The sequence below is a fragment of the Convolutriloba macropyga genome, chromosome 4, assembly GCF_964194025.1.
Source record: "Convolutriloba macropyga chromosome 4, txConMacr16.3, whole genome shotgun sequence".
Lineage (NCBI taxonomy): Eukaryota > Metazoa > Xenacoelomorpha > Acoela > Convolutidae > Convolutriloba > Convolutriloba macropyga.
Genome location: NC_134471.1, coordinates 24,557,563 through 24,584,264, shown reverse-complemented (window position 1 = coordinate 24,584,264; position 26,702 = coordinate 24,557,563). Strand labels below are relative to the sequence as shown.

Sequence of the window (26,702 nt, the reverse complement as noted above, 5' to 3'; positions counted from 1 at the left end):
TCTCTTTTAATATTTACTCAAGTCTGGTTATGGGATTTATTCGTGTAAGAATATAAGCAGCTTAGTGTTCTCAATGTTTATTAATTCTTTAGTGAAATGTTCTATGTCAATAAAGTTGACATCTTTGCTTTTATCTCGACATCAAAACAAAGCAAGATAGACGTTTGTGTAGTTTGTGTTTTTGTTTTTTGAAATATTAAACAGATGCTATATGCTATTGTTTCAAACTGAATTGGATCAAACAAACGTATTAAAATGTACATTATAGTGTCTCAAGTTGAGTTGGTTGCTGATGTATGTACCAAATATATCTATATTCAAATTATTGAACGACATAATGTTAAAAACAGAAAAAATTGACAAAACGCGAACAACTTTTTAGCTCAAAATGCTTATTTGATTAGATTAAAGCTTGATTAGAGTTACAGTTATTTTTTTCCGACATATTTTTCTTTGGTTCAACTTTTTTCACATTAACCCCCCCCCCCCCCCCCCGTATTGTTAATATCATATCTTTTCAACCCTATCAGTTCACCCCGAAATGTTCTTACCCCAAAACATTTACCGAAACAAATGAAGCTCTAATTTTGAGTATTAATCCCTAAACTCTTTATCCAAATCTTCCCAGGTCGAGGTGTGCGTTAATGATCAGACCCATCCAGACTAAAATCGGTCATGATCAGACCCATCCAGACGATAATCTGCCATGATCAGACTTTAGCTCGTTTTTCATACGTGCTCGTTTTTGACTCGTTTTTAGTGTTGCCATGATCAGACCCATCCAGACCATAATCAGCCATGAACAGACTTTAGCTACTTATTAGAAATTGTGCTCGTTTTTACCTCGTTTTAAAACTTTTTGCTCGTTTTTACCGCGTTTAAAAATTTCTGCTCGTTTATAATTTTTTTAACGTCACAGCCCATTCACTTTGAGCTCGCTAAATTTCTTAAAAATTTTACGATGCACAAGTTTTCAGTCTCAGTGTGAATTTAAACTGAAGTTTTTCAGCTATCGGATATTACGTTCAGATAGATTTCATGCAAAGCGCAGAACTTTGACGTTTAGAATACAAGCTGTTAAACAACTGTTTAAAAATTATAACAGTAATACTTTAAGTAATGCTGCCAAAAAAAAGGAAGCCAACCACGCTTACAAAAAAAACTCAATAAAAATTGGGATTTTTCAAAACCTAAATGTTAACAGATTTTGTCATGCTGTGAGAAATGCTGCATTGTAACTCATTTTATATCAGTTTATTTGAAGATAATTTTTTACATGAAATGTCTCTACTACGATCATTTACTTATATAACTATACATATACTTCTGTGTGTGTGTGTGTGTGTGTGTGTGTGTGTGTGTGTGTGTGTGTGTGTGTGTGTGTGTGTGTGTGTGTGTGGGTGTGTGTGTGTGTGTGTGTGCGTGTTACTGTGTCTCTTAGTAATCTAAGAACGTCATATATGCTTTCTTTTTTCCCTTTTCTCCCTGTTGTCATGCCAAAATGATGCCGATACTATTTCCAAGCAGTCATGCAGGAATCTTACTCCTTATTAATGGAAGCAAGAACGTTGCTTAAGTACATCTTTGGAAGGAACTGAATATTTTTGATAGCCATATAAGGTCATTCAATTATAATACATTGGCTGCTGCGACTAAAAATTAAAAAAAAATTTAAATGAATTTGTGGTATTTCTCATCTCTTTCAAGCTGCTTTTGTTTCAAAAAGACCTCATTATTAGCGTTCATGCAAAATTGGAACATTGTTGATAAGAGTTTTCTTCCTTAACTTTATTTATTTTTTCGACGATTACAAAATTGTAATCATTAGGATAACTTGAATTGAACAATAGTTTTATACAAAGTCAGTAAACTCGTGCTAACATTTTGGCACTCCAATTGATGTCTGAACGTACAAAACATCCAGTTACTATTTTGCACTTAACAGCTTCTTTGTGATAAATGTACGAGAGAAACTGAATTATCACTACTGATAACAACATAAAAAACTCGAAACCTTCGATGGGTGAGTAGTTCTTATTAAACTTCTCAAGTTGAACACCATAAAACAATCATAGTTATCATACAAACTTATATATGATTCTTAGTAATCATACTGAGTCATATATGGTTTATGGATTCTTGGCAATCATACTAAGATCATTATCACTTTTCTGGTAACCATACCCCGATGTGAGTCTCAGAGCATTTCAGCGCTGAACCAGCATATTTCAAGTGTATAAGTTTAACTCAGTTCTGAAACATTGCATCTCCAGAATATTTAAAGTTTTTTTGTGTTCAGTTCTCCTTCATTATGATTATATTGAGGTCATGGAGTTAGCCCCGGCTAAACTTATCCTGTACAGTCTGAAATTTACTCATAGCCCAAAATTAAGTCTGAGCAGAGTAATGTCATACTTTTGTAGCTTATAACTAATAATTACTATAGTGGTATACACACTATTTATAAGCTAATTTGTAGGCATTTACTGCAAAGGCTATTTAGCTTAGTGGTTACGACTTGCTACGCAAATGAAATGTTACAAGTACCCAAGCGGAAGTTCGAAGCTCATATAAATCAAACCTCGTTGGAGGGAGTTAAGCTGGGCATATTATTTATCATGCAGTAAATTTTACTCAAAAATCAAGACTGGCCCGTGTAAATTGTGACATGAACAGAGTACTGGCCATCCTAAAAACAGAATGTCTTTTGACTGATTCAGCGCTAATTTACACTGCCACCAACCTCCGCGTAAATAGATCATAAAAATTTTTTACAGGAATATGAAAATTGTCAAATGACTTTTGGAATTAACTAAAAAAAGTTTGTTCGCAAAACTTCGTAAGCGTCTGCATAATTTAGTCAGGCTGTTAACAATGAACTTTTTTCCATTATAAAATCGAAAACTTTTTTTTGAAAAAACAGAAATTAAGAAAAAACTGTTTTTGTTTAACATTAGATCAATACCACGCACATCAATGCGTCATAGCAAATTAGTTTTTCTACTTTATGAAAAACAAAGTTGCGTACCGTTGTCCCTAAATAAAGTTACAAAAAAATAAAGTTCGTTACTACCGTTTACAATATAGCCCCATTCGTCAATTTTTTTTCTCGAGTATGGCGTTTTTGTCGAAATGCACTGGCAGCCCCAACTGAAAAGAAAAATTTAAATTGATCAAAAATTGGTTTATTAACTGTAGGAACTGTAGAAAGATCATATATGGTTCCTATTAGCAGTAAAAAAAATATAAATGATTCTTACTAATCTTTCCAAAATCAATCTAAGATCTCTTGTGTGTCTTAGAAGGAACCATAAAGGGTCTTTGTGTATTTACCGAGAATGTTTAGCGTTAGATCAAGTTATTAAAATTTGATTTCAGTCTAGTATTGAATTGCTTTGCTAGTAATATGATTTTTGCTATAGAAATAACAAGAGCAAAAAAATTTTAAATAAAAATTGAATTTTTATGTTAAAGTGCTAAGATTGATTAGCAAAAAAACTGATGAAACTGGAGTTTTTTAAACAGAAGAAAGGATTGTTTTGTGGTAACGAAACCAAAATATTATTCTCTACTATTCTATTTTTATTTTCGATAGATTTTGCTCGTAGTATTAACATTCTTTTCTTTTTCTTGGTATATTTTTATAGGTATCTTTTAATAAGTATCTTTTTTATAAGTATTTTTTAGAGGTTTCAAAGCCAGGCAAGATACTCACATATAAAGAACAAAAATTTGTAATTCATGGTGTTCTGCACATAGATTACAAATCTGAGCGAAATGCGTGATCAAAAATTTAGAACATTTTGTTTGTCGGGAAACGTTTTAAAAATTTTAAACGTAATGATTTTGATGCTTCGTTTGCCTTCTATCCAGAAGGCAAGGTGTGATGTTTTCCAGTTTTCAGTTTGGTATTTTTCTTTGGGTTTTAAAATGGTGTTGAGTTCGTAGGAAGCCTGTTTGTAGCAGAAAAAAAGCGCTGTTTTTAATGAAGGGGCAGATTCTACAAATGTCCAACTAAACGAAAGCTGAGTGATGGTTAATCTCAATGCAAGCTCAAAAGCCGTTCTGCTTCAAAACACGCTTTTGCGAACCGTAAACATGAACATATCCAGGGTCAGTTAAGCTTTTCTTTTTTTTCTGACCAAGCCCTGATTGTTATTATACAAGATTGATCCCCTTTGACCTTATTCTCTGACAAATTAATTAAGATTGGAAACTAAAAATCGATTCCAAAAAATGCAACTTTTCCGTTATATACTCCCAATATATAGCTAATTCTTCAGGCTAATGACTGCAAATATTAAGCTAGTGGGGCGGAAACTAGGAGGAGAAGGGGGAGTGGAGGGGGGGGGGGGTGGGGGTGTTGTGAGTACAAACGTAAAACAGAAACGCGAATCATTTTTGAAAAAATGGATACACTTATCTCTCGGAGGTTCAATATTCTGTATCCAAATATTTTTTCCTTTTTATCCATTTTCTTTCAGAATCAACCCGAACGTGATTCTGCTGTGGTCCACAATCAGCATCAGTGTTACAATGTCTGTAGTGCCTCTGTGCGAGACCAGAACTCACCTCTTGATCAACTTCATGGTCATGGGAATATTCATGGGCCAAATTGACACTGTGGCAAATGTCAGACTCATACAGATATACGGAAACTGTGTCGCTCCTTTCTTACAGGTCGGTGAAGTATTTGGCATTGACTATGTATCAACCCAACTTGTGGTATATCAAGCTGGCAAAGTTGGCATTTTAATGGAGCTCTGGTGAAATATGGTAGCATTCTTGGCCGCGATTGTTTAACAGTAAATGGTGTTAGCTAATACCACAGCTGGATTGATACAACGTCTTCAGAAAAACGCCAACAAACATACCCTACCACCCAATAACCCAGCCATCTGAGCTCCCCGGAGCGAAGCACCCACATCACAAACACAAGCACAAACACACCACACATACACTAAATACACCACATACACACACAAGAATCTAATACATACAGACATAGAGACATACACACATACAGAGATAAATTCAAACAATACCCCGCATCTGAATAATCCATCTCACCCGATTGTTAAATTCTTCGATTTTAGACTTCATGTATCTTTGGACTCAAGTCTATTGAAAACTGGACAAATCATTAAAATTTTTCTTAAGCAATGCGTAAATTTTTGATTGGCCAAAATTTTTCAGCGGAATTCTCTACCAGAATAAACTCTGAACACAGAGGTTATAGTCTCCATAAGATATGAAACATAATTTCAGGCGCTTCATTTTTGCTATGGACTGGGTGCTTTCTTGAGCCCGATAATTGCCGAGCCCTTTCTGAACAACCAGGACTGTTCTGACTTAGTGAGCGACGTTGAAAAGAACCAAGCCAGTAGAAACGAGACTCTAATGCTGCACTCGGCTGCCAAGACTAGCAATGTCGGCAATGCTTACTTGGTTTACTCGATCGTACAGGTAAAGGCTACATACTAGCATTTCTCATTAAGATTCAATTATAATAGAAGTTGGCAATATTTTGAGCTCTTTTTATGGCAGAATCATACCAAAATCATATCATGAAGTTCCGTTTCGATGGAATTATTGGCATATATTCCTGCTTTCGATTGCTTTAATAATGATAGTTCTAAACTGATTTAAAAAATCTCCTAAATGTTTATTATGAAATGAAATTTAATCTGCATATTGCGATCAAGTTAAATCGATGATAAAATTTTGAGTGGTTTTTAAAATTTTCATTTTAGTGATAATCATTGCCATACCATGTGTATTTGATATTTACATAATTTCAGTGCAATATGTTCCATTGGTTTTTTTATTTTTTTTATTTTCACCTTTTTTTATGGAAAACGCTGTATTTGATTTATTTTGATATTTATTTTATTTCATAGACAAAAAATTTCTTCATTTTTGTCATTTTTGTTGAGCTTAGATTTGCTTATTTGTCATTGTACTAAGAGTGTTCAACTCATATGTTTGATAGTTTGCTGATATTAGGTGATGAGTTCCTTATATGTACGTATATACCCCTAATTGGCTTTTATAATAAAAGTTTATATTTTCGAAAAAAGTTGTACAAGAGAAAATAATGTAGTTGAGAATTTGCTACTTATGAGCAGGTTAGAAAAAAATTTGAAAAAAAGGAGAGAGCTGAACAACGACTAAAGAGAATGGTTAATCGGATTTTGAAAATACAGTCCTTTTACTGAGCTGTTTGTAAATGACTCAGATCTTTAGGCATTTTACTTCAGGACTAATCTCAAACAATTCTCAATTTCGCGTTATTCTCAATCTAGAGTTTTGCGAGATATTCTAAACATTGTAGTCAACTAATTGAAGTTGAGGTTGTTTTGTCGGGAATTTTAAAGTGCATGATTCAATAAGAAAAAATCAGTTTTTATAACTGGAACTTTGCAAACCAGACGGCGTTACATATTAGTATATAAATTTGGTTATTAAAGCAGCTGTAAACTACCTTTATCTAAATTGTATTTCTTAGGTTTAAAATTATTTTAAAAACCCAAGTCGTTCAAAAGGTAATTTTGTGAACGTCCTGGAACTTATAATAGGCTGTATCCGGTCTCAATTTTTACAACACAACCACTAAAAACAAAACACGTAAACTACATTGGAGGACTTAGCAGAGTTTGAAACTGTTGAATATAATTTAAACTTTTATTGTAATTTATTTTAAGATGGTATTTTACAATTTACATCAAGTTTAAAAAAATATTAACTTAAAACCCTAACGACAAGTTAGAGGACACAGCATTATGCAATTATCTGGCCCAATTATTCTATCGATGCAAAGTAAATGGTTTTTTGACCCAGAATGATAGTATGAGTAGATTAATAAAACTATAACAACTAGATGAAACTAAACTGTGTGTTTAAAAACTGAATTTTCTCAATTACTAGCGTGAATGCCATACAAAATTTAACAATTATTGTCCTCTATGCCAAAAAAAAAGCAAAAAAAATTGTTATACTCATTTTGAGGATCATTCTTCATCAAGGTTTTGTTAAGTATTCGAGAATTCGTCTGGTGAACAAGCGTGCTTAGATTTCGCTGTTTCAGAAGCGACAATGAGGATTCATATCAGGAAAGCATAAACTGTTTTAAAGTTAAAGTTGAAATATGTTATGATAAAATAACGTGCGTAATATATGTTGAACTTTTTCCCTGCCATCCAAAAAAATTTGTAGATGACATACCTGACATTCCGGCTTTAGAAGCAGCTTTTATTGGTTTCTTCCAAGATAAGTGATCACTAAAAATTTTTAAGTCCTTTTTTCTTGATTCAGTGATATTTTTTTAAATTCGGAGACTGAAAATCATAGAGAACAATGTTGATTTGATAAAAAGACAAAGATCGGTGAAGTATGGATTTTAATTGATTTGTGCGTTCTGATTTTGAGCCTTTGATTGATACATGGAGGCTTATAGTTCTGCATACTATTCGATTTTAGTTTGTTTTCAGCTTAAAAGCTTGAAAACTTTATTAGGTACACTTCGGATTTTGATTATAAATACGCAGCAAAACATACACTTCACTTGTATCGAAAGAACCTACGTGTCTGCCGTTTTCATAAAACATTTTTAAGATAAGAATTGCAAGTGTGCTTCCACAACGGTGCTGTTATTGAAAACTAGTTCATATATGCTAAAAAAATGGAACAATCCTGCACTAATATCCACGATGTTTATTTTTCAACAGCAGTGCAAATTAGTAACGACATTTCATCGCTTTGGCCAATTTGACTGTCACTCTTGTCCAATTGTGTTTTTGGCCCATGTTTTCAATACCTTTTGTCTTTTTGTCACGATCTAATTTCGTGTCAATTAAATAGAATTGAAAGACAACCTACATTATTTAGTTTCATGATGTATCTTCCCGTACCGAACTCCAAATGTAAATCAGTACTGGGCAATTGTAAATGCAAGTCTCCCATGTAATATAATTTGCTCACTTTCTCGCTTGAAATTTGCTTCTTTTAAGCGTATTTTAACGGCTCCAAAGACAAACTTTCAACAGTCTCGGTGACGTAGTAAGGAGTACAAAGGGCTTGAGAGCGGGAGATCGTGGGTTCGATCCCCGTACGTAACTTCATTTTTGCACTTGGCCCAAGTCTGGCTGTGGTAAAATCAGACTGAACGCAAGTCTGACAAGTCAAAAAAGTGACATGATCAGTCTGTGATTCAGTAATGATGAGGAATTGCATTTATGCTGGCCCAGTACTGAAACGCACTTGGAGTTATGTACGGGTTGAAATAGTAGTTAAGGATTATGAAGACAAGCGGAAGTTTTTTCCCGACCCACATTATGGTTTTTTTTAAAAAAAAAAATTAAGTCTCATAGCCTTCGGGTCTTTAGTAACTTGCCCTAGTCATTGCCCTCTGCGAACGTATTAATTTATCTCTTTGTGAGCAATTCAGATTTAATGTGAGAGAATATGAAAAGTTTTAGTTACTTGTACGGTTGTTATGGTTTTCTACATTAATTGAGCTAATTTTGATTTGTTGTTCCATGAGTATGCAAATAAAAGAAAACGTAAGGTGTGAAGTAGTTATTTTAAAGTACATAAACGGAATGAGTAATAATCATAAAAAACTTTAGATCTTATTGTCTGTTGCACACCTATTAACGATTGATATCTTGTTTAGATTCCGACAAGTTTGCTTCTGATAGTAATCATCATAATGGACAGTGCTCATCTGATAAAGAGGAAAATATCCTGTAGCTCTATTGGGTCCAAACCAGTTCCGAAAGATTGTGAAACATCAGCTGAAGGAGGGTCATACCAGCAACTGGACGATTCAAATGGTACGTATAAATACACCCAACGCAAATTGGAGAAAGTGTATCAGCTGACAAGGATTCATTCAAGGATCGATTCGTTCGCTTACTGCTTATCATAAAAAAATAGTGTTATTTTAGTTCTGTAATAGCGTATTGAAGTTCTGAAATGAATGAACGCACGATAGTCTGGACATAGGTAACTTTGAACGCTCGAAAGTCTGGACGTATTGACGCTGGAGCGCACGAAAATTTTTTGAACAAAAATAAGAGTGCCGAAAACTGATGAGTCCATGTTTGACTAAACACTCTTAATAGAGTGCTCACTCAAGTGGAAGCTTTCTACGAAGAAAATCTTAACTCACTTGAGTTCAAAAAATGCAATACGTCGAACGCGGGAAAAGTAGCATCCAACATTTTGCTTTGGTTTGGACAGTTTCAGTAATGGTTAAGTGACTCTGCTTGAAGTCAGCTAAGAACTTCTGGCGTCTGCCGAGAACCGCGAAGCGGTTCGAGATATTAAGTCGGAATTTCGAAGTGACTTCTGCAGAGTCACTTAACCATGCTTAAAACACGAAACGCCCACCTTATAAAATGAAGAATGTCAACGGTATTCAACTTCTGGCTAAGTAGCGACTTCTGGCATTTTGACTTCTGGCACTGCAGACTTTTGGCATTTTAAAATGTGCACGTGAGCAGAAAGGAAAGGAAAGGAAATTTATGTACAACCATTAACAATCAAGTTTATTACAGCAGCAGCTTGAAGAGTTTTGAGTTTGAGTTTGAATTTGGGAAATTGGTTCTAAACTGTACACTGTTACTGGGGTACGAAGCCATTTTAAACACCGTGGAGGGTTTTTACTGGCTTTTCCTGATTGCGATTACTTGTCGTTGATTACTTCTGGCTAGCCGTGTTTGCAGTTGTTATTGAACATTGTTAGGCATAAAGGTAAGTTTTGTCAGGGATCGGGAAAAAAGAAAGAATAAGTAGGTAAAAAAGGACAGAAAAAAAAGAGATTGAATTAAACTAAAACTAGAGGAAGGGATGAGAATTAATCAGCTTTGTTTGTTGCTCGAGACAGCTGCGGCGCGTTGGGGGATCGAACTGCCGCTGTGTTTTTCTTTTAGTATACTTATGTGTTGCGCCAATATACACACGTCTCTGCTTGAGAATTGTCTTTATAGTTCGGTTCATTTACCGTGGCTGATGAGTTTCTCTCGATTGAATTGAATTCGTTATACATAATTGAGATACTTTGGAATCATTGGTGCAAAGTTTGCCGGTTTCGAATTGTATCGTATTTTTTTACAAATACTGAGCATTCAGGCTTGAGGGGAGTAACAAAATGTCTGTACGCACTACTCCCGAGAGTCCTCCTCCAGAGGAGAAGTTTCCTCACGGCATGGTTTGGGTGATTCCTCCCGAAAGCTTCGGCGACGGAGCCAGGGATCCCCGGCAGATTGCCCGAAACAAGCTTCCTTTGTTTGAGGGGCTGTTACCTGATGGACTTTCAGAGGCTTATAGAGCTTGGAAGCGACAGAAGCGCATTTTAAAGCCTAGGAAACGGCGGGCAACTTCTGATTCTGATTCAAAAGGATCGAAGAAGCTTCCTGACCCTAGATTAGATCCTGACTTTGACTCGAAGGATCCTTTGGGTCTTAGTCGGTGATCACTGATTTTTAAATCAGTAAATATGAATAAACGGTTGGATTGTCAAAAAGCCTAATAAATCAGAAAGTCTAACGTGCTTTTGCAGTTGTTCTTTGGACATTGCCTTTTCTTTTCTATAAGCCGTAAAATTGCTTCAATTTTGTTCTTTTTTGCGCGCTTGATGTATTCTTTCGCCAACCGTATCTGAATGTTTCTTATAGTGGGTGAGTTCGATTCTTCATGTAACTTTTGCACGCTGTACCATCGAGGTTTCCTTAAACATATTCTTAGTGCTCTGTTTTGCGCTTTTTGCATGATTGATATGACTGTTTGCGATTGGTTGAGCCAACAAGCGTTTGCATATAGAAATAAGGGCCGGATCCAGGTTTTGTACAGCAGAAGTAAACTCTCCTGCTCAACATTGAGATTGCTTAGACGCTGCAGTTGGAATATTCGCTTGTTTGCTCTTCTTGTGGTGTCTTTACAATGTTCATTCCAGTTTAGGTGTGGTGTCATGGTTATTCCTAAGAATTTTATGGTTTTCGCTTCCTCAATTTGTTTTCCGTTGATGTTTAAACTGAGATTTGTTTGTCTTTTCGAAGGTTTTTGAATAGCATGTATTTTGTTTGGCCGGATTTATTTTGATTTCCAACTTATCACACCACTTTATGAGAGTGTTGAGTGAGGCTTGGAGTTTGCTTTGTATTAACTGACTGGACTTTGACCTGTAAAATATTGCAAAGTCATCTGCAAACTGAGAAATTTCTGCTGGAGTTTCTGGAGTGTTAGAGACATGAATTAGGAACAATATGGGCGCCACAACGCTACCCTGGGGGACCCCGGCTGTTGGTGAGAACTTTTCGCTTCTCGTAATCTTAATTTTCACGTAAACATTTCTTTGTGAGAGGAAGGAATTCACCCATTTGATGATTTTTGTCTGTATTCCGATTTTAATCAATTTGTCAATCAAACCTAATCTCCAGACCGCATCAAAAGCCTTTTCTACATCAAGGCAGACAAGTCCCACCATTTCTGACCACTGGTATGCTTCACTTACATGCTGAGTCAAAACAAGGAGATTATGGGTTGTGCATCTGTTTGCTCTGTATGCACTTTGATGTGGTCCAAAGACTTTGTTTGCTTCACAGTGGTCTACGATGAGATTTTTAACAGCAGTTTCACAGACCTTTGCAATACAATTGGTAAGGCTAATTGGTCTGTAATTTTCTGCTTTTGTTTTGTCTTTTTGAGGTTTTGGAATCATTGTTACTTGTGAATCTTTCCAAGGGCATGGCACGTAAGAATTGTTAATTGAGCTGGAAATAATTATGCACATGAAAGCTTTAATGCTTTTTGGTAGCGCCTTTAGTAGCTGATAGCTTATTTTGTCTGGCCCGGGGCACGATTTACTTGTATTTTTCAAAAATTCATTGAACTCTTCAACTTTTAAGAAGATGTCTGCAGTTATTTCTTTTGGATCGGTTTCTGATAGATGTTTTGTGTTTCGTTCTGTCTCGAGAAAGTACTTTTGTAAATCTTCGTTTTCGTATTGGTGTTCTATCATTGTCTTACTCAGTAGGCTTTTGAACATTTCACACTTTTCAAGGTCAGTTACGGCAATTTTGTCTTTAAACGTTATTTGCGAATGTGATCCGCTTGACTGTTGTTTATCGCTGGTGATGGTTTTGATTGCTTTCCAGAACCCCTTGTTTCCTTTTTGTTTCGCTGTTTCAATTAATTTTCTGTTTTGTCTTTCAATCGAACGTTTGAATGCTCTTCTGATTTCTCTTTGCAAGAAATTGATTTCTTTTCTCAAACGATAGAAAGTGTCATCTTTTGCACGTTTTAGTTGCCTCCTTATCTTTTTCTTTTGCTTGATTAGTTTGATTACCTCTGGACTAAATTGAAGTTTCGTTTTATTTACGTAGGACTGATCAATTGATTTATGAATAATCTCGACTATGTTATGGCTCGTTTCATTCAGATTGTCTTTGTTTGGATATTTTGGTGGGTACAAGCAGGAATTTTTGTAGTTGATTTTCTCTTGTTTTCTGAACTTCTGGAAATCAACTTTTGATTTTAGATCAAATTCTACTTGAAGTTTCAATTTCAATGAGGTAAGTGTCGCTGAGTGGTCGCTGCCGAAGTCTTCTAATACTTGAAAATTGTCAAAATGCTTAAGGACTGAAAGACTACAGAAATGTAAATCAAGCATGCTCTGGCTCTTATGTTGATTAGATTGATACGTTGGATAACCGTTGTTCAGTAGTTTGAAGTTTCCTTCATCAATTATTTCCAGCAGTTTTTCGCCGTTTTCGGTGTTGTATGTACAATTGAGCTCTTGATGAGGAGAATTGAAATCTCCACATATGAATACGTTCTGGGAGTTGTTGTCAAATATTTCGGCAGTATTTAGGTCTTGATTGGGTGAATTGTAAACGTTGATTATCCATAAATTTCCAATGACTGGCGTTTCCAAGTTTACACCGATTATTTCTAATGCTTGTCCGTTATTGTTTTTTTTTTGATATGATTGGTCTGACCTCTTTGACATTTATGCCCTTTTTTGCAATTAGAACAGACCCATGAAAATTGCTTGCTTTTGCTTCTGTTACAATAAAATATTTCTCATGTACGAAACGTTTTTGCCATTTCTTGACTTCATTTAAACAAGCAATGTCGATGTTTTCTTTCGTAAGAAACAAGAACAATTCATGAATTTTGTTTTCTAAGCCACGACAGTTCCATTGTAAAATTTTAATGTTGTCCATTTTGAAGAATTTCTTGGCTGTTAGATTGAATCATGTTTCTGTTAACAGTTTGCATTAGGTTTGCCTTCTTGATATTATCGTGAACTTCTTGTCCTTCTATTCTTTCGTTAAACACTCTGGAGGCACTGTTGCTAACGACGCTGATAATATCGCTATAGGACATCGTATTGAGACTGTTTCTTATTTTACTGAGAACTTCAGCTACTAGAACAGTAATGGTTGTAGTGGTTAATGACTGAGTGTTCTGAGTCTCTTTCCTTTTAACGGCACTTGAGTATTTTGTTTCTTGTGTCTGTTTATTTGCTTCAGTCACGGCTTTCTGATATGTGGGACAGCCTTTATACACTGTTGCGTGTGAGCCACCACAGTTTGCACATTTTGCTCTTTCTTTCAATTCATTGCAGCTTTTCACAGTGTGCTTGCCCGCACATCGTAGACATCTCAATTCGTCTTTACAATCGCTTGCTGAATGACCAAACTTCTGACATTTGAAGCATTGTTTAACGTGAGGTGGTTCTTTACTTGGTTCGCAGCGATGGAGCACCCAGCCTATTTTAACGCCATGTTTGACTGCGGCTGTTACATGGTTTGAGGAATCAGTTATTACGCGAATCAGTTTTGTTGGTTTTCCGGTGGCCCTGCTTGTTATCCGAAGCACCTTGATCACATTCATAGCATTGTTGTTGAGAAGTTCCTCCTTCACTTCATTTTCTTGTATGCTCTGATGAACATTTACAATTACAAAACTGGGTTTAGATTTGGCTTTTGGCAGAGTGTTTCTTGCGTTGATAGAGGTGTTTGGAAAGACAAGTTGAAGATTTGAGGCGTTCATCAGACATTCTCTTGTAGTTTGGTCTTCGGGTTGGATAAAGAAGTCATTGTTGTTTGGAAGTTCTCTGATGCAATTGATTTTGAGTTGAGGGAAGTTATTTCTCATCAAACGAGCAAAATGAACTTGTGTTGGCCTGGGATTAATAGTTATTATCACTGGTCTGATTGTTTCTGAGTTGGTGTTTTAATAATTTCGGGTTCGTTTTCGTTTGTTTCTGAATTGAACGAAGTCTTGTTCGTCTTGTGATGTTTCGTCTGCAATGTTTCGTGCTTCGGAGAGAAGTGCACTTAACTGGCTCATTTCGGCCAGCGCCGTTTCGCGAACTTGAAGCAGGAAGGCTTTAAATTGAGCTTAAGACTTTTGAAGTTGAAGGATAAAACTCGGCGGAAGGTGAAGACTTTTGAGCTTAAGACTTTTGAAGGTGAGAATAAAACTGGAAGAAAACTAGAAGAAAACTCGGCAAATTGAGGAAAAAGTCGGGATTTAAAATCTTAAGCAACTTTTAGTGAAAAATCTCTTTTTATAAAAGTCTCACTCCCGCATTTTAAAATGTGCACGTGAGTGTTTTAACGCATAGTATTATAGCCTATTGCTGAAGTTGCAAAACATAATCAAGCTTTAATTACAGGGTGACTGGCAACCCTTTAACCAATATTTTCATCGAGCACATTTTATTCTTTCAAAATGTACCAACTGCTGGGGCACTTCATCACAACCATCACCCAAAATTATCTATAATTGAAATGAATACATTATAAAAATGTTGTGCACAACTAATATGATTAAAACTGGCAATAGGTATGGACATGAACGCACGAAAGTCTGGACAGAGGCACTTATGAACGCCCGAAGAACGCACGAAAATTTTTGAGCACAGGAAAGTCTGGGCATAGGCGTTTTTGAACGCACAATAATCTGGAGATGAACGCACAAATTTTCAAATTTTGAGCGCACGAATTTTGGTTTGGAACGCACGAAAGTCTGGTCATAGGGTCTTTTGAACGCGCGAAGAACGCACAAATAATTTTGAACGCTCGAAAATCTGGACTTGAGTACGTTCCGTCTGGGGCGGTCTTGACATAGACATGTTTTGAATGGGACTGTCTGGACATCTGGACTTTCGGTCTGGGACCTCATCCTGGATGATCTTGTTTTCATTTCAATTCTCTCTATCATAATTTCTATGTTATTATGTTTCTGATTCAGAGCAATCATCATCTTCATCAGCACATAAAGATGATGGTAGGATTACAATAGAGGAAGGTCAACAGGGAACAGAGACGAGTAGCAGTACCAGTAGCCAGCACGAGCCAGAGGTCCAGAGCAAAATCCCAATCCATACAACTTATGTCATCTTATCCATGATTGGATTCATTCTCTTCTTTGCCGATGCTGCTCAGGTTAAAAAATTTTAAAAGTGTTCCTGAAAAAAAGCCCCCAAGTTACTTTCAGAATGATTGACAATGCAATAATTTCATCGAGCATGACAGCCAGGCAAAATTAAATTTTTGTAGGTCACTTGAATTAAATTTAATCGGTAATGGGAAATTAACTAACTAGCAATTCCAGGTAAGCAACTTTTCAGTTAAGTTCGCCTCAAATTCAGTTTTATCAAAAATTAGTAAAAGTGGTCAAAATTATTTTTTTCAATAATAAACTACTCCCAGGTCTCAATAATCAACTATTTTTCTCAGTAATAAACTTTTTCGAGGAATAAACTGATTCTCATCATTTTGAGTAACTAACCCGAGTAATGAAGAGAATCAAAATCTTGCCATTAAATAAATAAGTTCTTAACATCAGATAGATAATATTCTGTTAACATTCGGATACAAATGCAAAATGGATTGCAAATTGATTATTAAATTAGTTATAACAAGGCCAATCCAGTGTATATACATAAGTAGATGCTGTTCTGTGTTCTAGTCAGCGTATGGTTCCTACATCTACTCCTACTCCTCCAAGAATAGCCAGATAGAGATGAGTGCCACAACTGGGGCATACCTCACTGCCTCCTTCTGGGGCTGCTTTGCCCTGGGTCGCCTCCTCTCCATCCCCCTCTCTGCCCTAGTGTCAAGTCCAGTCATGCTCTTCGTCAATCTGGTAACTTTTCTTACTCCTATTGCCACCAAACGCGCTCGCCATTTTTGTAGCTATATTGTGACTATATATATGATATCACACAAAACTAAGCATCATTCATAATGGATTTTTGCATCGAGAGCCCGAACGCTCCTCGACCGGTTATAAAGAATTAAGTGTGCCTTTAACATCTCGCTTATTCTTGTTGATTTTTTTCTGAAGACCGGTACAAGAGACTCCATCAAGGCTCCATCAAGACTCCATCAAAAGTCTTTCAAGACTCCAACAAGATTTTTTCAAGACTCCATCAAAATTATATATGTTACATATATATATATATATATATATATATATATATATATATATATATATATATATATATATATATATATATATATATATATATATAATCACTACAGAGTTTTGTAGGAATTCTGCAAGCTAACAACTTCGAGGGAAGTTACAAGATAACCATCTGAGTTCCTTAGCGGTGTTATATCCGCGTGTTTTTGTTCATGTACTTGTTTGTTTAATGGTTTATCTTCTTGTTTAGTGTGGGAGTGGTTTGGCGATGGTGCTGTTCTTCATGTTCCGAGACCGGACAGTGGTCATCTTCATCGCCACTGCCATATATGGACTGTTCCTCTCCTCCATCTACCCCTCTGGCATTGCCATGGCCGAAGAATACCTCTCCATATCTAGTCAGTACAATGATATATGATATATAGTAAATATAAATACACTTTTCATTGTACCATACTTCGAACTCATGCCGATAAGTTACCATTACTTTATCCTAGGATAACATTGATCTCCCAGATTTGCTTTCAAGCCAAGTTACACTTTTAACGTGAAGGCCACAACAAAATTCGCATCGCAAGTTGCATAATCTGTGTAAACGCCGAGAAGTTAAAATGCGACAAACAAGGACTAGTTACCAATTCTTAGCTTAATATGTCTTACCGAGCAGTCAATTTCTTCAGTTGATTATGAAACTGTGCGCAGAGCAGAGAATAAATATAGTGTATAGACTCACAAAGCCTTGTTCAAGCATTCCATTTGTCTGTTCACATTTTCTGCTGTTTTCCTTATTAAAATTTTAAATTTGGTCATGCCATAGAGAAGTTTCTGAAGATCCCTTATAGGATTATCCATTTTACAGTAATTATCCAAATCCTACGCTTCTAGTTTGAATATTGTGTCTATGTTAAAAAATTATCACCCTCTTTGCTTCTCTAAAAAATATCAATATTCTCTGCTTTTTTCTAGTTGAAAATAACTTTTATTTCGAAATTCAATGAGAAAAAAGTAAGTGCTAAAGTGTTTACAAAATTTTAGAACTATTTTTGCAGAGTCGAAGAAGAATTTTTTGAAGAGGAACTTCGAGAAGAAACCTTATATTGAAAGCTGTTCTTTTTGATATTAGATTGAATTTTTAGATAACTTGAACTGCTTGTTTCACATGAAATATTTAAGATGAAAGAGTTTTCATCATTCATTTTGAAAAACATCCAAGTTGCGATAAAAGATAATAAAAGAATAAAATAAAAGGAACTCATTAATCTAAGTTTTTCGGCTAAATGAATAAACAGTTTTTCCTTAAGTGTAGTCATGAAAACTAAACGTGTGACGCCAAACTTTTAAAAACGAACGATCGAAATTCCCTTTTCGATCAAACGAATTTTACAATTCTTGCAGAAAAGACTGAGCAAAGCAAAGTTACTTGGTTGTATAACTTTTGTTGTTCTAAGAATGCTATCAAATTTTTATATAAATAATTTTTTCCTCAAATTTTTTTTGTAAGAATTTGCGATTGATCAAAAGAGTAGGAATAATATATCTAATAAATTTTTGCAAATTGAACAAACTTCTTTGAGAACTCTTCTTTTCCTCGAGTCTCCAAGCATCACTATCGACAAATAACTCTTGAATTAAATGTAAATAGTTTAACAAATGTTGAAAAAAGAACCAAAATTTGTAAGAGAAACTCGAGTTGCGTCATATTTTGCAATTTTTTTGATACATCTGATATTGCAAAATTTTTAAATAAAGAAAAATAATATAGCCGCACTCTAACTCTTTTTCCTCTTTTGATATGATTCTGAGAACAAATGGTGATTTCTAGCGAAAAATTTGAAACCGGTTCTCTATTCAGTTGTTTGAACAATAAAATTAAAAAAAAACTGATTTTTGTCTCAAATAAGTTTTCTTTTTTTGGAAAGTGTCAGCTGCTACTCATCAACCGCAACTTTATTTTGGTTAGTGGATGGAAAAAAAACTGATTTGATAAAAGTTTAACGTTGACATGTTTGTTTATCTTTCAGATCTTTAATAATTTTCAAAAAATAAAGAAATTTGGCAATGGTTTAAGCTCAATATTTCTTGAAAAAGTGGCTACTCGATTGTTTGAGCTCGTCGTGAGCTTCCCCAATCTTAAGATTGTTGTTCTCTCTTTTTTTTTTAAAAAAAAACAGAAGTTTAAAGACAGTTTTAGAAGAATTCAAAATTTCGATAACTTAGAGCTCCAATTTAAAATAGTGGGTACAAACGATAACAATTGTCACAGTCGTAAACCACCCCTAGGTCATAATGTCAGCGCTGTTTCGTTGCATAATTTTGTTTTAAGAAAAGCGCTGACTCAGTTGCACTTATGTCAGAAATCCGCTAAATGCGGTGAATTTTGCTGAAATTCGCTTGTATTTCAAGAACTTGAGTGCAAAAATTTTACTTAATATTACGCTGAATTCCGTTGAAATTTCGTAAGAAATGTATTCAGTTTGTTAGCGCATTTCTTAAACAAATACAATGGATTTCAACGCTTTGGCTCCGATTCCTGAAACTTGTGCCATTTAATTTGATCTTTTGTTAGCATTTATGTATGAAACGCGGTGAAAAAATTAGAATTTTGTAAGAAATGCGCTGAAAATATGTAATGATTTTGCTCAATTTTCAGCGCATTTTTTTTTCATATTTATTTTTTAATAAAAAAATCAAATTAGTTGATACGACTTTCAGGTATCAATGGCGTTGTGGGTTATTTGATAGCAACCTCAATGGAGAAGAGGGTTCAAGTTTCAGGCAACGCGAGCTTTTTCTTAAGTTTTGGCAGTTTTCAGCGCAAGTTTTACGAAGTTTTAGCAGATTTCAGCGAATTATTATGAAAGGTTTTTGAGCTGAAAATTTTGAAAAATGAGTGCATTTTTCAACATATCTCTTACATACTAATTAGAAAATTTTTCGGCCTGTGAAAAGTGGACTGCTGCGAAAGAGGAGTCATGTTTATAAGTTTTGTTTTGACTGCTGATAACAATATATATGATAAAGGTTGGCATTAAGACAGCTGGTCAGCATAAGCGAACCCATTATAACGATACTTCAAAACCATTAAACAAAATAAAAAAATTTCCAACAAAAGTAACGCAGTCCATACACAGGCAATTTTCGCCACCTCCTTGGTCTACAAAATAACATCGCCCTTCTATGAGAAAGATATTTTGATATCTTTGTAAAAAATATGGCACTTCAATAAGTTATATTTATAGCCAATGAAATAAAGGTTTATGAAGTGCCCCCCTCCCCCAGCCCGCTATTCTCTGGGTTTGCGTTGGGAAACAGCCACTTATGCCATAGTTAATTAACCATAAAATAAATTATTTGCGTTTACAGCATTTCGCAATGGTTTGTTGATTGTTTCTTTTTTGTTTTTTTTTCGTGACAACCCTTGTTTTGATTGCATGAGTATCATGTGCACAAGGCAATTTTGTTGGGATTATTTAAAATTGTATGTTGTATGTACATTTTTTGTATGTACCTCAATCAGATCAATCCTAACGTAATTAAATTTAAGTTAACACAAGTCATCTTTGTATACAACGCGTTTTCTGTTTAAGAAACAACAATGCTCTCTCTCCTGTCGATGGAAAAAGTGAAACTGGTTTTAAGTCATCAAATCAAATAATAAAAGTGTGTGAAGAGTTACTCAAAAACAGTTAAGTCATTTTGGCACACATTTCATTGCGAACTGAAGCTCAAAATACAAAGCACGCTGTATAAAAGCTAAAAAATTTTCGACTGTGATAACATTGATCTCAGATTTTCTTAAAATAAATTGATATTTTTAAAAATAAGTTGAACAAAAAAATTCCATTTAGCAGTTGCTTTGGGGGTAGTGTTAGCTGATAGGGGAAATTTTACTACATTTATAGTACAATGGACTAAAAGCGTCTCTAGATTCCTGAAACTTCAAGACATCTTTGAACCCCTTAGATAATTTTAGTGTCCACGATTTTAAGTTTGAGATCCTAAGCGATCAAATTTATTCACAATGCAGTGAAAATGTTGATCGAACGGGATAACTCTTAGAATCAACTGCCCACGAATTTCGAAAAATTATAGAGGAACTAATTTTTACCTCAGCCCTAACACGGTGAGCTCAAGGTGAACCGAATTGAAAGAAAAACGACTTGAAAGCCGGCTAAACATTATATAATAGCTACATATAAATTTAGAAAGAAAACATTGTTAACCGTTACAATCAAGGTAGCATTTATTTTACAATTTATTTTGTACTGCACTGCACGTGCACTGAACAAATTATTGCACTCCTATGTAATGGTCTTGCAAACCTTTTCACCAAAGGACCGATATCCATGGTCATGCCTCTTGTCCTCTATAGGATGCAGTTCAGAAACCACAGACCCCGCGTAGAAAATGCAACTTTTTAAAGAAAAATATGAATTGGCATTCAAATAAGTTTATTTTACTAAAAAAATTTCATTTATACTTAGAAGAAAAATAACTTGAATTTTTTGTTCAAAAACTGGGCTGTCCGATGAACTGCATGGATTAAACCTTGCGCATTTCAGTAGCAAAAAAGTCTGAAAACCTATTTTTTCAGAGAGAACGTTTTTGAATGGATACAGTGTTAAAATTATGGCAAAATTTTTTGGGGTGGTTGATGTGTTATTCAATTTTCTCTCTCAAAAACGAAACAGAGGGTTTTCATCAATTGGAAAATTTTCACAGGAAGCCAGTACTTTTGATAGGGAGATTATATAATAGTGGAATTTTTTGGAGTAGCCCTATTGAAGATAGAGCGGCCCACCAGTGAATAATGTTTAACTATACCTCAGAAGTTTTTGCATGCGTAAAAACCTCCTCATCAAAAATGCCCGTTTCGTGCAATACTTTTTTAATTGATGGAAAATGCTTTGTTTCATCTTTAACAGATAATTGAAAATCATATCAACCACTCCCAAAAATTTGCAATAATTTGAACACAGAAGAACCTAAATTTTTTGTCTTGCCAAAGATAGGGCCAGATTTTGTATTTGCAACTGAGATTTATCTTCCTGTTATTTCTGTTCTATTAAATTTTCAACAAAAAATTACCTGAGTGCAATTTTTGTTGCAAAAGGTTTGTGCTTCTATCAATACGACAGAGGTTGATATCGGTTATGCCATTGTTAAATTATGAATACATGTTGAATATTTTTTTGTCGTTTTTAATTAGTAATGCGTTGAGCTCTAATTAGAGAAAACCAGTTCAGCACTTTCTACCAAATTTATTCAAGAACTCTCTATTTGTCTGAAGGCTTCTCTTTTCTGTGCTTATTGAAAAACAAAAGCAAATTTGTCATCAAAGCAAATACCATTTCACTGGCAATGAAAATAAACACATCTACTGCAGAAATTGTAAAATCAAAGGAGCTCATTTCTTTTTAACTTTTTCCCTATATTTTAAAATTTTAATGTTGATTACTGTGTAGGTTACCAAAGTATAGATATGAGGATAACAGGTAGAGTTGATAGTGCCGTGAAATTATAAACAAAAAGTTTATACCCCCCCCCCCCCTCCCAGTGGTGTTCCAATTGCAGGTTTCCTTTCATATGACACCACCATCATTTAGCTTTCTTGCTTTTCCCACTGTGAAAAATATTACGTCCCTTGCGGCCTGGCTTCTTGGGAAACCTACAGCTAACGTTGCTTCACCGGTATAAATTTGTTCGAGAAAATTATTCAAAGATGGTACAATCAATTTCTGTTTGTATTTATTTCAGAAATTTCATGTGAGTAATTGTCATTAACGAAGACAAATAACCAAGTTAATTTAACAGCTCGTTAACTAACATTAGTTAAGTTTGGTGCTTGACTAACCCACATAAATGTCCTTTTTATTTAGTTTTTCAAGAGTCTAATTTAAAGTACTCTCATTTAGGTGAACAAATCGACCTGATCAGTTCTTTCTGTTCAATCGTTGCTCATTTTTTAACTCTCAACTTTATCTTTCTAATCCATGCCAAAAATACGTTCAAAAGTTTAGTTTGCTCTTCCGTTGATTTAAACGGTTATCTAAAATAAATGACGGTTGCATTAAATGTTATTAGGCCATAATATATGAAGTCTTTATAAAGCGATCGAAGAACTAACAAAAAACTGACATACAGTGTTTCAAATTCACCACATACATTTGTAAGCAAAATATCAGAAATACTAAAAAGAAGTTTGGCAAATTATATATGAGGCCATTTTTTAAATTGTTTTTCCGTATGTTTAGGTTTCATGACAAGTGTGTTGGTGATGTTTGCTGCCGCGGGAGAAATGTGTACTCCTCTATTGGTTGGATGGGTAAGTGACAGAAGATTTCTTGTCTTGGTAGTGCTTAAAAGTGTTCGTGAACCCACAAAGGTGTTTGCAATTTCCAAATCAGACCATTTATTGAAAATCTTTGCATGTTTCAAAGCAACCTGTTGCCGATTAATGGAATAACTTTTGGGTTTTGTTAAATCAGTCAGGAGGAAAGGGAAAAACTGTCACTTCGCAAAAATTTTTGGGAAGTAAACAATCGGTTTGTGTTCCAGCTGTTTGACAATGTGGGGCCAGTGACTCTGATCTACTACGAGTTGAGTGCAAGTGTTTTTGGCCTATTCCTTCTCTTCCTCGCCCTTCTGGTGGCTTTCAATGTTATCTCAAAACAAGATGCCAGTAAGTGTACACCCAATGCAATTAAGGAGTCTTGATACATTTTTACTTTTAATTTCCTTCTCTGTAATGTTAGAATTAATATCAGATACCAATAATTTGTCCTGTTGCCGAGATTCTCAAGATTTCAAGATCCTAATTATCTTGGCAAAACTCGGCATGCCTCAAAAAGACCTAGTCAGGCTAAGTTCTTATGGTCTCTTCTGCCCTGAAAGTTTTTTATTAGCTCCACTTTCAAAATGCGTATTGTTATACAGCACGTTACCATGTAAGAAAAAAATAATATGCGCAAAAGGGGGGAGGAGGGGGCTTAAAATCAATGTGCCATCTAAGCAAGCGAGGGGGGGGGGCAAATGAATTAAATTTTCAAATGTTCTCATCTCTTCTCGCTATGCGCAAACTACCTAAATTTATGAACACCACGCAAAAGTTTTTCCACATATCGTGAGGTTCTCTAGCGAAAATGCAGATCGAAATTTGCTCTATTTCTCTCAAGTTTTGCAGCAGTTGTTGCCATTGTGCTTTGTTATGAGCATTCACACATAAAAACCGACTTTGATCATTTTTCTCAACATTGCTGCTTGTAATGTAAATATAACGTGCAGTATTACGTTTAGGAGTATAAAACAGAATGCGGGAATCTTTCAAGATGACTTACTAAATCCAACATCCATTTTCACATTCTGCTTACAAAGCAGCAGATTGTAATTCATTCTATATTAGACAAGGAGGCTCTGTTATGTGCGTTTGCACATTAAGTTCCGACCCCGATCATCTACATTTTTCACTTAAATGTCTACCAAATGAGGAAGAGATAAAAAATGTAAGATTGCCTATTGCGCGCTCAAACACGTTCTCGGGAGCAAGAGCCTCCTTCTACTGAGCCTCGCGCTCTTCTGGTCTTCTCCCGGGTTCCTGTGCTTCTCCTCTGCAAGGGGGCAACCTCACTTCTGCTGTTGGCTACTGGACTAGGAAGAAGAGGAGAGTTGCAGCTAGAAGATTGAATTGAAATCTTCTGGAGAGGGTAGCTGGAGAGAGGGCCAAGTCCGTTGTTGAAGCTCCAAAAAGTCCGAAACAACTGATTTTGAATTTTTCAGAGTCCTTCTTTTATCCTACTTTTCCATATGCCTTAAGTTCAGCCAATCAAAAGCATTGACGTCAGAACTCTGCTTCTTTTCTTTTGGTAATACGTACCGCATGGAGCATGAACTTGGAATTACCAGCCCTCTCCTCAGCATCTATTCCTAATTTGTTCATGCATACAAATTTCAATCAGAATCACATACCCATATTTCAAGTAAATTAATTTTAATAAATTGCACATATGTGTTTCTACTAAATGAGGGGTATGAAATTGGTACTTCATTAAAAAGGGTAATATAATTTGTTTTATGGTGTAATCAACCACCTGAGCCTCGCTTCCTTGCTGACTTTTGCTACTAAATTCAAACTACATTTCCTATTCAATATTTGCTTATAAATTATGTTTGGTTTATCATCTTTGACGATTTGGTGGATCTTGGATCAATTACGAATGGAGACAATCAACGGTGCAAGAATTCATCAAGATCAATGAATCAGTAAGAAAAGAAAAATAAAACTTAAAAGACAATTATAGACTGCATATAAATATACTTTATTCATATATGTTGGTGAGTTAATATTGTTTTAACTTATTCCCTTAGTCAAGCGAATAGCGCTTGACTCAGGCATATTTCTTATTATAGTATTAGAAGCTATGCAACAATTATTTTAGTCCTAAATTGCGTCTAATTTACAATCCTACATACCCCTCATCTAGTCTTGCTATTCTCCTGAATAGCAGTGATCAAGTAAATATAAATTTAGCAATTGTAAAGATTTAGATCTTTGGATAGAAGTCTAGCTTCCCTGCCGGCAGTTCAACTACAGGTTCTTCCTTCTCATTAGTTTTGCTGAATGTGACTCTTTCTACTGTGGGTGACTCTTGTTTCAGTTTATTCGCAAGAAACAGCCGGAGTCTTCGCAGAAGCTTCCAGTGACCACAAGCAACTCCCAAACTAACTGCCAATAGAATAGCGAGGAATATAAAACTGTTGAAGGGAACTATCCCGTGTTGCATAAGCTTCTCACTGTAGTCCTGACGTTGCATCTTTTGATGCTGTACAAATTGTTCTGCCAATTGAAGTATTTTTTCGGCATCAATATTTTCGTCCGGTAGATGGTTTAGTGTCAATTTGACGGCTTTGAAGATCTCCGATTTCATATGATCTCTTTCGGGGGCTGGTGCCAAAGGGAACTGTTTTTCCACTTGATCAAACATTTCTTGTAGGATCCCAGGTAGTTGAATGTTTGTTATCTTTCCAGTGTCAACACTGCACACCTCGGGTTCCGGATGAAGGATTAGACCACCACTAGGGAGTTCTAGATGTCCATTGCAGGGTGGTTGCACTAAACAAACTCTACAGCCAGGTATTTGGCCTGCTCGCGTGTCCATTGTTACGTTAAGAAGATGATAATTGTTGTTTTCCGACTGAAGAAGAAATATAGACTGCTTCAGGTACTGAGCTGAGGGGTTGGCCGGCAACGGGATTATTTTCTGTGGACATAGTTTCATCGCGTCAGTCTTTTGGTCAAAAAACAGACTGCTAAGACACGAGCTCTTCGCTGATCTTGTTAGAGCAAACAGATTCTTGCAGAACCGAAGACTGTCAGTGCCATGGCATTTGACTAATTCAGATCTATCCAATTCCCCAAAGAATTCTTGCCGTGGGGAGACGACAAAGTACTCTTTCTGAAAATCGTAGACTGTTTCCGTCTTTCCGCTGTTAAGTGGTTGTGGAATCGCCACAGTCCTATAGACTTGGTATTTTGCGTAGGTGTGGTGAAATGGAATTTCGAGTTCAATATGGAGTCCTTGGGATGTTATTTGGGCGCTTTTTACGAGTTCGAATTCGTAATATGCAGACATCTCGCTCTTGCTGATTGCGGGAACCATCCCGTTTGTTCCATCTTTGACACAATGTCCCTAATTTGTGGTGGCGGTAATAAGCTGGCTGGTATTAATCCTTTGGTTAGAGAAACTAGGGCATCGCTTAGCACATATCCCAGGTTGGTCACAATGGCACGTGCAGAGAGAACTTGCCCTTGTAGTTTGGATATAATTCTTAGCAGATTCTCGATCTGCAAACTGACTTTCAACCCATCTCGATACGCTTCGGTTATCTTGCATCCCCAACCGCTCATGCGTTCCCATTCTTTCCTCATCTCATTGATTTGGTTGACAAGCAAGTCTAAATTTCTGTCGGTATTGTTCCTGATGGTTTCGACACGAGTGCGCGTTGCAAGTTCCTCGGCACTCAGAATATTGACTGCACCTCCCGTTTGAGTGTTTAGCCAGTCTATGTTCCACTTGTTTCTCTGGTTTTCTTCATGCAGTTTCTCTATGTGACTTGCTTCCTTTGATTTACATAAACCGAATATAGAGAAGAGTTTACAGCCTGCTGCCTCCAGCTTCGGACCCAGGATGAGTGCCGCTCCTGCCGCCAATAGCACGTTGACTTGTCTCTTTTGCCTCGTTTCCTCATGTACCACATTG

The 26,702-nt window shown here is 35.7% G+C and overlaps 1 protein-coding gene across 2 annotated transcripts in view; it reads left to right on the top strand.

Annotated features, from left to right (window-relative positions):
• The first annotated feature begins 4,484 nt into the window (after nt 1-4,484).
• Nucleotides 4,485-26,702, top strand: part of LOC142338333 (major facilitator superfamily domain-containing protein 4A-like) — a 36,492-nt gene continuing 14,274 nt past the window's right edge. The window contains exons 1-9 of one of the 2 annotated variants that reach the window (XM_075388036.1): nt 4,485-4,680; nt 5,269-5,466; nt 8,675-8,834; nt 15,268-15,461; nt 15,988-16,164; nt 16,697-16,844; nt 21,912-21,941; nt 22,701-22,771; nt 23,005-23,128. In XM_075388036.1, coding sequence (XP_075244151.1) covers nt 4,537-4,680; nt 5,269-5,466; nt 8,675-8,834; nt 15,268-15,461; nt 15,988-16,164; nt 16,697-16,844; nt 21,912-21,941; nt 22,701-22,771; nt 23,005-23,128 — 1,246 coding nt within the window. In that variant the 5' untranslated portion in view covers nt 4,485-4,536. The remainder of the gene's footprint in view (nt 4,681-5,268; nt 5,467-8,674; nt 8,835-15,267; nt 15,462-15,987; nt 16,165-16,696; nt 16,845-21,911; nt 21,942-22,700; nt 22,772-23,004; nt 23,129-26,702) is intronic. The other variant, XM_075388037.1, reaches the window with a different exon arrangement.